The 12,777-nt window shown below is 42.1% G+C and overlaps 1 protein-coding gene across 1 annotated transcript in view; it reads left to right on the forward strand.

Annotated features, from left to right (window-relative positions):
- LOC120936730 (protein tilB homolog) overlaps positions 1-12,777 on the forward strand; it is a 59,297-nt gene that overhangs the window by 29,559 nt on the left and 16,961 nt on the right. Inside the window, exons 3-4 of the mRNA XM_040349309.1 lie at positions 6,640-6,733; positions 6,883-7,001. Of these exons, the coding sequence (XP_040205243.1) occupies positions 6,640-6,733; positions 6,883-7,001 (213 nt within the window). The remainder of the gene's footprint in view (positions 1-6,639; positions 6,734-6,882; positions 7,002-12,777) is intronic.

The raw sequence follows: 12,777 nt of genomic DNA on the forward strand, positions 1-12,777 counted from the left end.
GATTATACTGGTAAAACATTAGAACACTTGACCTATAATTGGTGGAAAACATTGTTGAATGTGTAAATACTAGAAAGGTGAAATGACCTGTCCGTTCACGATGTGCCTTTGAATTACATAATAAATTATTAAGAGATGCAGTCACTTTTTATTTCATATAGGGAAGAGGATTTGTTTTGCCAACATCTGTACTTTACAAACTATGAAGTGTTAGCATTTAAGGGAGCCCAGACATTTAAAGCAAGCTGTCAGACATGTAGGCATGGGCCAACTCCCCTCAGGCACTGCTGCTGGCTGGTCGCTGCATAAACATAAGTGCTTGATTTGGCATGCAGTATATGGAAGTGACAGGTTTTCTGAATATCACAAATATGAAACATAGATATCACATGTAAATTGTTCTTTAACTAATGCACAATCACCTTACATCCCCCTTTTTAATAAAGTGACACATTTATTCGAATATGTCAGGATTATGGGTCCCAGACCATCTGATCTGACTTAGAGTAACTTATGAGATTCAAATACGTACAGTAAAATTACATCTGAGAAATATCTAAATCTGGGTAGATACTTTAGAACAGGGGTGTCAAAAGCAATTTTCATTGCGGGCCACATCAGCATTATGGTTGCCCTCAAAGGGCATCTTATCTTTAAGACTAGATGTCCAGAACACCCCACCATCAGAAGTCAATCGTCCCCCATCCTCCCTTACATCACACTAGAGCGTTGCTGCAGCTGAAGGCTAGGTGCGAGGGCCACATGAAATGGCCTGGGGGGCCAGATTCCACACGCGGGCCTTGTGTTTGACACGTGTGCTTTAGAACATCAGCATAGTACAAACTATCCTAGATTGGTCCTCCTTCAGACTCACATAAACAAGACCCACTTTAGCTAGTAAATGCTCATATCTCAGTTAAGGGAAAAACAAAGAAAGCAGTGAGCCTTGATACAAATGTTGCCCCCTATTACTAAAGGGCACCTGTGATTAGAACGCCTGTCAGGTCTTTATTGCTATCTCTGCACCCATTAGGAAGATTTACCCTCGCTATTTGCTCTGATTACTAAGGGGGCCCAATATATTCCCTTAATTTGTAGGGATTTCCCTTTACTTCCTATTTTAGCTATGGAACAGGAAGTGAAGGTGAATCTCCCCAGTGGCACACAGATGGCATAAAAAACTCCTCTATCCAAAATGAAAAAAAAATAAAGTTTGACTTTAGTTCTACTTAAAATTGACACTATGTAAAATTATCTTTTCTAGTACATTTTATAAACCCAAAGGCCCATATTCTCAGTGAAGTTACGATGGAGTATCTCAGGATACTCCATCGTAACTCCCTTTTTTGGCCAGTGTATCTATGCGACTGATTCTTAGAATCATTTTCGCATAGATACACTTAAGATCCGCCATCTGTAAGTCACTTACACTGGCGGATCTTAAATGTAATGCCGCCGGCCGCCGCTAGATGGCATTTACGTGAAGGACTCATTTGCTTATGCAAATGAGCCTTCTACGCCGATTCCCGAACGAGTTCGCGTCGCGTAACCGTCGCTAACGTCGTTTGCGTAAGCGGAAACTTACCCCTGCTATATGAGGGGTAAGTTTCCGCAAGTCCCACGTAGGCCATGTTACGGATGGCGTCGGGTCCGCGTCGTGTTTTTTCGTCGGGTACAAGTCGTTCTTGAATACGACTTTACGTCAATGACGCACACGTCAGCGTCATTGACGTTTTCCGCCGAGAACTGGAGCATGCGCACTGGGCTTTTTGAAGCCCGGCGCATGCGCAGTTCATTAGAATCGGGGCACGCTTAATTTGAATAGAAGCCGCCCCCTTGGAGATCCGCCAGGCTATGCCGGGGCATTTACACTCCGCCGTCCCAACTTATGGAGCAAGTGTTTGGGGAATACAACACTTGCTTCTGTAAGTTGGGACAGCGGAGTGTAAGTGCCTTAAGCGCAGCCCACGGATTTTTAGAGAGAATATGGGCCAAAGTATTTACTTTATTTACAGTTTATTTCTAAACTGTTTTATGCCATAGCAACAAATATGGCACCCTGATGCACAATTTAAAGCGTATGTCAGGGCAAGAAACAACATACAGTGTGCAGTACATATCTGCAATACTTGTACATTCTCTATTTTTTTCCCCCTTTAAGCACTTCAGATCTTTCAAAATTGTACCCTTTATGAACCAGTTCAATTTCTGCATTTCCACAATGGGCATGCATATTTTTTAATAAGGTTGTCATCACTTAAAGTGTTACTAAACCCACAACAGTAAAAGCAGTGTTTATATGCAGTAAAGCATGCTTGTTATATTCACTCTGTAACCTTAAGGGTTATTCCTCTGCATTGTGTAAAAAGGCTGTTTATTCTGTCTTATCTTTTCCTAACCTTCTTCCACTGTCCACAAACTCTAGGGCACAAGCTGCACATGCTTAGTTTGGTGAGTATTGTTAGAGGTAGATTTTTTTTATTTTCTTGGGAGAGTGCATGTTATCAGTACAGGGCCAATCAGCACTGTCTAGACAAGAGGGTCAGAGGTCCTGAAGCCTTATAGGACAGTAAGAGCAGAATGAAAACCCCTCCTACAAGCTTTAACCAGACACTGATAGAATTCCCAAGAGTGCTCCCAAAAGTGCTCTAACTTCTAGTGAAAAAAAGGTATTTAGCAGTACTGTATATATTTACTAAAACTATTGCAATCCCATATTCTGTGTACTGTGGGAGACCAGATAAAGTAAATGCAGGGTCCCGGGTTTAGTAACACTTTAAAGAATATGTAAACACAACTTTTCATATTCCTGATATGTGCTTGCTGTACCATGTACTTGTATGAAAAGAGTATCCTGTTCTCTTTGCATTGCTTCCTTTGTGTGAAATCCCTGGTAATCCTGTCAGTCCCTCTGCTTTCCTATTAAAAACTGACCACTGTAAGCAGGAGAGCACACCATTCTCAGTTCTTTAGCTGTGCTGGGAATGCAGCCTGCTCTCCTCCAATGAAAAGACTTGTCTTGACACACACCTTTCACTGGGAAGTTTAGAGTGCTGCTGTTTCTCCTTCCCCAGCTCTTATGCAGCGGAGAACAGAGGGAATGTGATCACCCTTCCTTTGCTAAACTACTTGAACCTACTCACTATGAGTTTCTGACATGATAAACAGGTATTTTATTGCACTTAAAGAACAGATATAACAAAACACTCAATAGTATATTTAATTAACAGACGAATAATTAGCAAATAAGAGAAGTTAATTGTTGGAGTTTACATATACTTTAAAAAACAAATAGTGTTTCAGTAATTCATTTGTCTTAGTCTTGTAGTGGGTTTTGTATATATTTTTCTAGCTTTAGGTATTATGGTCAGGACAAAGCATATGTTTTCTCTATTTTTTTATCAGGTAAATCTGAAATATTGTATATTTATTTTCTGTATTTTTATATGCAACAAGCAGGGGGAGGTTTAGGCTCCTATTCAAATGTTTTCCAGTTCATTGGAAAACATATTATTTAAAACTATAAAAAACTTTTATCTTTTTAAAAACATAGAAACTTTTTATTTCATTTTTCACTGTCTTGTTGGAGAGAATATCTGTCACTTCCTGTCCCTGAAACCCAGCAGGAAGTGAAAGAAATCCCTACCCCTGTTAAATTTTTGATTTCCAATTATACAATCACAATTATTCCCATCAGGGTTGCCAGCCTCAGTAAAATCAGGGACAGTAAGTAAAAATCTGTGTTTTTTTACATCTTCCCCTGAAATGTTCCCTACAGACATCCTTTTGGTCTAAAAATCCCAAGATTATAGCTGACCCGCCTCTCCAGTACCTTTTCAGTGTTTGTATGTGTATTCTGTGTGTATGTATACTGTGTGTGTATACTGTGTATGCATACATTATGTGTGTGTGTGTGTGTGTGTATACTGTGTGGGCCCCATAATCTATTGTCTGGGTGCCCCATAATCTCCTATTGCCTGGGGGTCCCATAATCTCCTATTGCCTGGGGGCCCCATAATCTCCTATTGCCCGGGGGCCCCATGAGTTGTCAGTCCACCCCTGTATACAACGTAGAAAGGGTAGATTTACCCAGGGGGGTCACAGTCGGCAATAAAAACATGCCTTGTCTTCAAATCTTTCCCGACTTTGTCCAGAACTACAACCAGCCTGCTTTATTCAGCTGTCTGTTCCTTGTGCGTTTTTTCTCCCAACAGCACCCGCAATTCATACTGCGACCAGTACCTTTCCCGGTTGGAGGGGAGAACTTTTCCCTGGTGTCGCTGCTCATGGGCTAGCGCTTCCTTCCAGCAAATAGAATCTAACCATCCCAGCAGGACCTGCTCTAATACCGGTCCTCTGTGCTGTATCTGCTTCTCTCCCAACCTCCTTCCGAATTCCTCTTCCATGGCGGCTGGTATCTGCGAACCTTGGATCCAGGTGGAGGTTGGATGTCCCCGACTGCAGGAAGCGTCCCGCTGCTCGCCACCAATGTAACGGAACGTCCCACACTCCGCTTGAGTGTTTCCGTCATATACCACTTCCTATCAGTCTGGATATAGATATCGGATATTCCAGCTGCTCTCAACACACAATGAGACGAAACTTGTTTGTGTGCTAAACATGGAGTGTTTAATAGAGCCAAGAATGCAACCTTATATACAGTTTAAGGAGGAGGCAACCAGAACATAAATTAACATGAGCTAATTAACTAATCATTTACCCAGACAAGGTGACTCTCAGATATGACCTTTCAGAGTAGACTCCCGTCTCCGCTCACCTGCTATACAATACACATTATCATAAGTGTAAACACAGGACATCTTCACACACTAGCAGGGTCAATTGGCACAGAGAACAGATGGCTGGAGGGGATGGCATTAGCATCTAACAGTATGTGTCCCAACATGATGAATGAGTCACTCTTACATTTAACCCATTGAGTTCAGAATCAACAAACAGTAAATAGTTCTTTACAGATATCCTTGAATATATTGTGGATAATAATTACATAATAATCCCATCTCAGGTAGTCCAAGATATCATTCCTCAGTCATCCTATGCCCCTAGTGGACATAAGATGGTTCAGGGATGTCCGGGGTGAGTCTGTCACAATATACATTTAACACGTGGGAACATATTATTACAGTATGTGTGTATACTGTTGGCGATAGGCAAAAATAAAGAATTCTGACATGCTTGGTGTACTGGGTCTGATTTGCTGATTCACATAGCTGAGTCACATAGCATCAGTTGGCATGTAGTCAGGGCTTTTTTCCCCCCATAGAATAGGTGCAGGTACTCTTTCCACCTTGATCTACCTCTGAGCACTATTACTTGTTTCAGCCCCTTATCCACCTCCCAGTACCGCTCCTTTTATCCCTTTAGAGAATATGTAGCCAAGTATTATTTTGTGGTTTTAAAGCGGAAGTAAACCCGTCCATAAAACAGTTACCTTTCCGCCACGTGCCGGAAATGTAACACTCCCATTGGTTGAGCTCTCAACCGAACTGTCAAACCATCCAATGGCTGGTGTCATAATTGATCACACGTGCAGCATCATGGCAGTTGTAGATTAAACAGAGGCCAAGATGGCAGCTTCCTTGGCTTAAGACGATAAGGGGGGGGGGGTTACTTACACTTTAAGTAATTGGTATGGAATTGGCTAATGATAACAGTCTATTATCATTAACCAATTCCATACAAATTACTTAAAGTGTAAGTAAACCCCCTTATCGTCTATTATTAATTGACTCCCTTTAGCAACATTAGACTTCAGAAACAAAATACACCCACCAGCAACAATAAATCTGCCCCAGCAACAAAAGACCCTTGCTGGCAACAATAGATCCCCCAGCAGACAACATCAATAGATCCTCCTCCCTTTAATAGTAGAGCCATCCAACAACTTAAGAACCCCAGAGCAGAAGATTCCCCACCAGCAACAGATCCCCCCCCGCATTGGTGGATCCCTCCAGCAATAATTGACCTCTCCCCCCCAGCAACACTACAACCCCCAGATATAAGAGATCCCCAGCAGCCAGCATCAATAGACCCTCAAGCACACCCCATCACCTTTGCCAGTACATACATTCTGTGCTGGAGGTGCCGGAAGGGCATTCACCGCCTTCCAGCTGAAAAAAGCCCTGCATGTAGTTGGCTCTTACAAAACCATGCAACATTGTCCTGTACTTGTTATAAGTAGACTTTCCCTGTGGTGAGAATCTAATTTTTGCAATGTGTGTTGCCAATAACATACTCTATGATTTAATCATTTATAATAACTCAGTAATTCTGATAATGAATGGCCCTGTTAAGGCATCACACGCTGGCAGTCCATATAAAGTGTCCTAAAACAAAATATATGAAGTACCTGCTGATATCTCTAGGATGGGAGCTTGTGTGTTGATTATGTTTATTTTAGGTCAAATGCCATTCCCTAATGAGAGAAGAACATATCTTGGATGTAATATTTTTTTTTTATGAAAACATTTAATTGCAAATGTAATCACCGTTGTCCTTGTTTGACTTTGGTGATTTCAAGGTGTTGCTTCTGTGGTTTAATCATTTTCAAGTGTTCCATGAATGCACATGAAAACACTTCAAAACATAATTAGCGTTCTTTCTTCTCTACATTTTAAGCTGCCATGTGATGCGTTCAAATATCTAACTTGGCACAAGTTGAAAGAACACGATGTGCAGGGGACTCAAATTCGTTCTCCTAGAGTGAGAGAAGGTAAAGTAACAAACTTATCCAACGTCTCCCTAGAACTATTTATCTACATTTGATCCAAGACATATATTTCCTTATTATTATTATTTGTTGTTGGGTACATCTGAAATGTATTCTGTTTATACATATGTGTACATTTTACATGATCACAGGGCCACCAGACGAGGAGCTTGTAATACGAGGAGAGGCACATTTATCACTTGAAAGCGCACAGACCAGCGATAAAGAGATTTGGAGACGGAGGCTACAAGAAAACTGGGAGAATTGTGTGGTGAGAATGGAATGCTAATTGTTGCTTGCCAACGTTTTGCACTATTAATCTAACCCAGTCCCTGATATAGGGATTGTAATTTTTTGTCCACCTGTAGCAACAGGAATTTTACCATGTTTTTCCTTTCTCTGATGGCAGATGTGTTAGTTATCCAGATAGCAGGTGCAGACAGTGTGCTGTTCATCATGGAATGGAGACTATGCATGTCTCAGCTGACCCTGGAAAAAGGGAGGGCACTTCAAATCACTTGGTCTCCCCACACACTTGCCTATAAGTTTACCTAAGTTGACATTTTATCAGAGCGCTTTAGAGGGCATTTTGGCTTTGGAGGGAGGGCCCGCAATCCTCCAGGGGGAAGACCGCTGGGTTGAAGGAAAAAACTTCTATTGTGTACCCAGCTTAACTGTACCGTCTTTCTTTATTCTTTTAAAGCACTGCATAAACTGTGGGTGCTTTATGAATCATGTATGATAATAATGGAAATTAGTGAACCAGAAACCATCAAACCATAAAAAGTAGTATGTACACAATGAGCCAGATCTACAAAGATCTGCCTATCTTTAGGCAGGCGTAGCGTATCTCAGATACACTACGCCGCCGTAACTTAGAGTGTAGTTTCCGTATCCACAAAGAATTTGCGCCGTAAGTTACGGCGGCGTAGTGTAAATGTGTCGGCGTAAGGGCACGCAATTCAAATGACTAAGATGTGGGCGTGTTTTATGGTAATTCATCTTGACCCCGCGTAAATGACTTTTTTTTTGAACGGCGCATGCGCCGTCCGTGGGGGTATCCCAGTGCGCATGCTCTAAATCCTGTCGCAAATAGTCAATGCTTTCGACGTGAACGTAAATTACGTACCGCCACATTCACTGACGACTTACGCAAACAAAGTAAAACATGACGCTGTTCGTACAATTCCGACGTCCATACCTAACATGACTTACCCCTGCTTTATGAGGGGTAACGTTACGCCGAAAAAAGCCTTACGTAAACGACGTAAAAAAACGGACGTTTGAGGATCGCCGTATCTAGCTTATTTGCATACTCTGCGCGGAAATCAACGGAAGCGCCACCTAGCGGCCAGCCGCCGGCGTAATTTCCTTGTGGATCTGGGCCCTTATATTCAAAACAGGTTTGTACCTTTTCCTATTAAATTAGTGAACCAGAAACCATCCTTACCACCAGTAACTTGATATTCACACCTATAAATGTTCTGGTTGGCAAAGCTCTGTCCTGTAAAATTAGTAATTAGACATTAAGAAAAATTGTCAGCAAGTTACCCTAAAAAGCAGTATATACACAATATATTCAAAACAGGTTTGTACCTTTTCCTATAAGAGCCGGTTCACACAGGGGCAACACGACTTCCAGCACAACTTTGAGAGGCAACTTGGACATGACTTGAGTATGAATCATCAGGCAACTTACAATGCAACTTCAAGTTGCCTCCAAGACAGGAGGCTTTCCAGTGGCCAATCAAACAACAATCAGCTCTGTGAGAGGGAGGGGTTTGCCTGAGAAATGTATGTTATCTTCCTGTATTGTTGCTTCAGTTAACCTCCCTGGCGGTATGATTCTTTCCGAAAAAACATGCTGAAAGCGGTACCATTATTTGCAAGGAAATTTGGCGTTTTATATTGTAGGTCTGTAATTTTTAGAAATAACTCGCTTAAATCTGACCAAACAAGATTCTAATAGGCATCCCGGGTATGACATTTTTTTAAAAACAAAATTATAAATTATAATATAATAAATAATTATAAATAATTATAACAAATAATAATATAATTATAATAAAAATTATTCAATAATGTAATCAAATTAAAATCACTGAAATTTGCTCAGTTGCAGAATTGTTGCTGTCATTATTTTTTTTTTTTTATGACGAATTTCCCCACAAATCGCTATCGCACAATTCTGCAAGTGATTATAATTTATTATCGCTGTTTTTTAGCTGATCTAAAACTATTTTTGACATAAAGGGACACTTTTGGTTGCTATGGACAATCTACAGTTTGCAGGGAGAAAAAAAGGTTTTTATTATATAAAATGACATGCATGACACAGGACAGACCACTAGGGACAGGGGGGGGTGTGTTTTTTTTACATACAGTACTGTAATCTATAAGATTACAGTATACTGTATGTAAGGTGTTTGTTTACGTTTTTGAATTTGGCGCCGTTCTCCGTCCCCGTGCGTCGTAACGTCGCAGGGAACGGAGATCGGCGTCACACGGAGGCACTATGTGAATCGAGCGAGGTCCCGCTCGCTCACACAGCACGGTGGCATCACTGGATCCAGGGACAAGGTAAGTAAAAAGTGCCTGTGGATCTAGCGAGGCAAGCCCGAGACTGACTCGGGGTTACCGATCGTAGCAGGAAAATCTAACCCCGAGTCAGTCTCGGGAACACCGCCAGGAAGGTTAAGACAGTGATCCGACTTCTGAGGTGACTTCCATTGAAATAAATGGGTACAAGTTGCCTACAAGTTGCCTAGAAGTCGGATTGAAGTAGTACAGGAACCTTTTCTGAAGTTGGAGCGACTTCAGTAGTGTGTATTAAGACGGCACCATTCACTTCCATTGATTTTCTCAACCACACGACTTGGGACGACTTGGGGCAACTTCAAGTCGGATCCCAGGTCGCCCCTGTGTGAAAGTGCTCTAACACATATTTTAGTTTATCAAGTTTGTAATTAGTTGCCAAGTCCTGGAACTAAATCAACAAGATATTTTTTTTTTAAATCAGACCTCTGTTTTTACCCAAAAACCATCACATCCACAATACCTGGAATCCCCTGGCCATACAGCAGTCCTTTACATCACATCATGTGTTTTGTCATATACATGCAAGGAAAAATCACTCCAAATAGTGCAGGTAAAAAAAAAAAATACTTTTATTTAAAAAATAAATCTTACAAGAGATAGGGGTCAATTTACTAAGAATTAAAGTGGTTGTAAACCTCAGTCATGAACAATGCACATACAGTACCTATATACAGAATATGTAGTGTTTACCTATCTCTCCCCAAAGCTCTAATTGTGGTTTCTCTCTGGTGCCTCATTCTTCTGTTATCATCATGAATCAATGCTGAGAAGTTTTCCGACACATGAAATACATTTGTGATGGGGTGGGAGCTCAGCACACAGTTTGTCTATGCAGAACACAGTTCTGTATCCTTCCTTTGCTCATGTGTGCTATATGAAGGGGGTGTGTGCCTTCCCTCCAGTCAGCTCTCACATACTGTAACTGCAGCTCTCCACCCCTTCCTCTGTGCTCCTAACAGATGAAGAAGGATTTTACCCTTTGAATGGGTATATGGAAGAGAAGACCACAGATAAACAAGTACAACTTATGTAGGAAGATTTGTTTAACCACTTCCATACAGGGCACTTATACACCTTCCTGCCCAGACCAATTTTCAGCTTTTAGCGCTGTTGCACTTTGAATGACAATTGCACTGTCATGCTACGCTGTACCCAAACTAAATTTGTATAATTTTGTTCCCACAAATAGAGCTTTCTTTTGGTGGTATTTGATCACCTCTAGGATTTTTATTTTCTGCAAAAAAAAATAAAAATAGACTGAAAATGTTGAAAAACAAATGCTTTTTTTTTGTTTCCGTTACAAAACTTTTTAAATAAGTACCTTTTCTCCTTCACTAATGGGCACTGATGGGGCTGCACTGACGGGCACTGATAAGGCGGCACTGATGGGCACCAATGAGGTGGCACTGATAAGGTGAAATTGATGGGCACTAATATGCAGCACTGATGAGGCACTGATAGGCGGCATGGATGGGTACTGATAGGCGGCACGGATGGGCACTGATAGGCGGCACAGATGGGCACAGATAGGCGGCATGGATGGGCACGGATAGGCGGCATGGATGGGCACGGATAGGCAACCCGGATGGGCACAGATAGGCAGCATGGATGGGCACTGATAGGTGGCACGGATGGGCATGTATGGGCACTGATAGGTGGCACGGATGGGCATGGATGGGCACTGATAGGTGTCACGGATGTACTGTATTGTACTTATGGATGCCAATCAGTGCCAAACAACAATGCCTGCCAATTTGATGCCCATTTTGGGCACTGTTTGGCATCCATTGTGGGCACTGATTGGCATCCATTGTGTCTGACAGACGCGAGTGAGGAAAAGCCGATAACCGTCTCTTCTTGTTTACATCGTGATCAGCCGTGCTTGGACACGGCTGATCACGTGGTAAAGAGTCTCCGTCAGAGACTCTTTACCTAGATCGGTGTTGCGGGGTGTCAGACTGACACCCTGCAACAACGATCGCAGCGGCTCAATATCCTGAGGACGTCATATGATATTGAAACCACTTTGCCAACGTCTTTTTGTTATAGGGCGGGCGGCAAGTGGTTAATCTATGTGTATCATCTGAGGCTGTTCACTTCACTGGTTATATGAGAAGATTTACAACCACTTTAAATACTGCATGATTATTTAAAATAACTTATGTGGTATTTAACTGCTTCAATGCTGGGTACTTTCACCCTCTTCCTTTCCAGGCTACTTTTCGGCTTTTAGTGCTGTCACATTTTAATTGACAATTGCGCGGTCATGCAACACTGGTGGGCAGTCCGGAAGAGGTTAAAGAGGCAGTGCATTCCTTTATAAGTTAAAGTGATACTGAAGTCTCAATTTTTTTTGTTAAAAATAAAAAAAACATGTTATACTTACCTTGTGGTTTTGCACAGAGCAGTCCAGATCCTCCTCTTCTCATGTCCCTCTTCAGTGCTCCTGGCCGCTCCCTCCTACCGAGTACCCCCACAGCAAGCAGCTTGCTATGAGGGCACCTGAGCCGCTGCTCTGTGTGTCCATTCAGACACAGAGCTGCGGCCCTTTCTTTCCTCATTGACTGACTGACTTTGATTGACAGCAGCGGGAGTCAATGGTGCCCCACTGTTGTCTCAGCCAATGAGGAGGGGAGTCATGGGCAGCCGAGACACTCCTGCAACATTGCTTTTTCTAGATGGACCTCAGGTAAGTATTCGAGGGGCTGAGGGGAGCTGCTGCACACAGAAGGCTTTTTATCTTAATGCATAATGCATCAAGATAAAAAACTTTTTGCCTTTGACTTTCTCCAGATTCTGTAGCTCTGGATCAGAACATTCAATCCTGTGTCTGGGTTTTGCTAGATGCCTGTACCCTGGCAGGGTACACAGGTGTGCGGGGTCATTATATACTCAGGTCTGAGGATGGCTCAGTGCAACCAGTTTGAGACAGCTCCCAGTGTGGAAGACTGAAGGTCTCACCAAGGGGAGTCAGAGGGCCCCAGCCAAAAGCTAAAAGACAGAGGGTCTCACTGAGGGGTCAGCGGTACCCCAGTAAGAAGCCAGGAGACAGGAGGTTTTGTTCCAGGAGTCAGATAGGCTCCTACCTGGGTGTCAGGAGAACCTCAATCCATAGGCCAGGAGTCTGCCATGCAGCAAGGCTAAGAGAGTCATCCAATTTGAATACAGGGCATCGGGGATGTGATGATCATCAATAGGACTATAATTACACTGCATGTATAGGATTATATTCACTATGTGTGTATTTATATGTTGATCTTATTTACTACATATACATTATAGTATTGGGTTTCATATGAGAGTTATAGTTTTAAAGTGATTGTGCTGCATATATGCTGTATTGTTTGGTTTATAAATATCTTCGGTCAGGACAGTTTGGTAAGGGGAACTTCCCCTTTAACATTTTTGTTTGGCTTTTTTGGGCTTGTATATTTGAAGGTGTTTAGTAA

This window comes from Rana temporaria, chromosome 4 (assembly GCF_905171775.1).
Source record: "Rana temporaria chromosome 4, aRanTem1.1, whole genome shotgun sequence".
NCBI classification, from domain to species: Eukaryota; Metazoa; Chordata; class Amphibia; order Anura; family Ranidae; genus Rana; species Rana temporaria.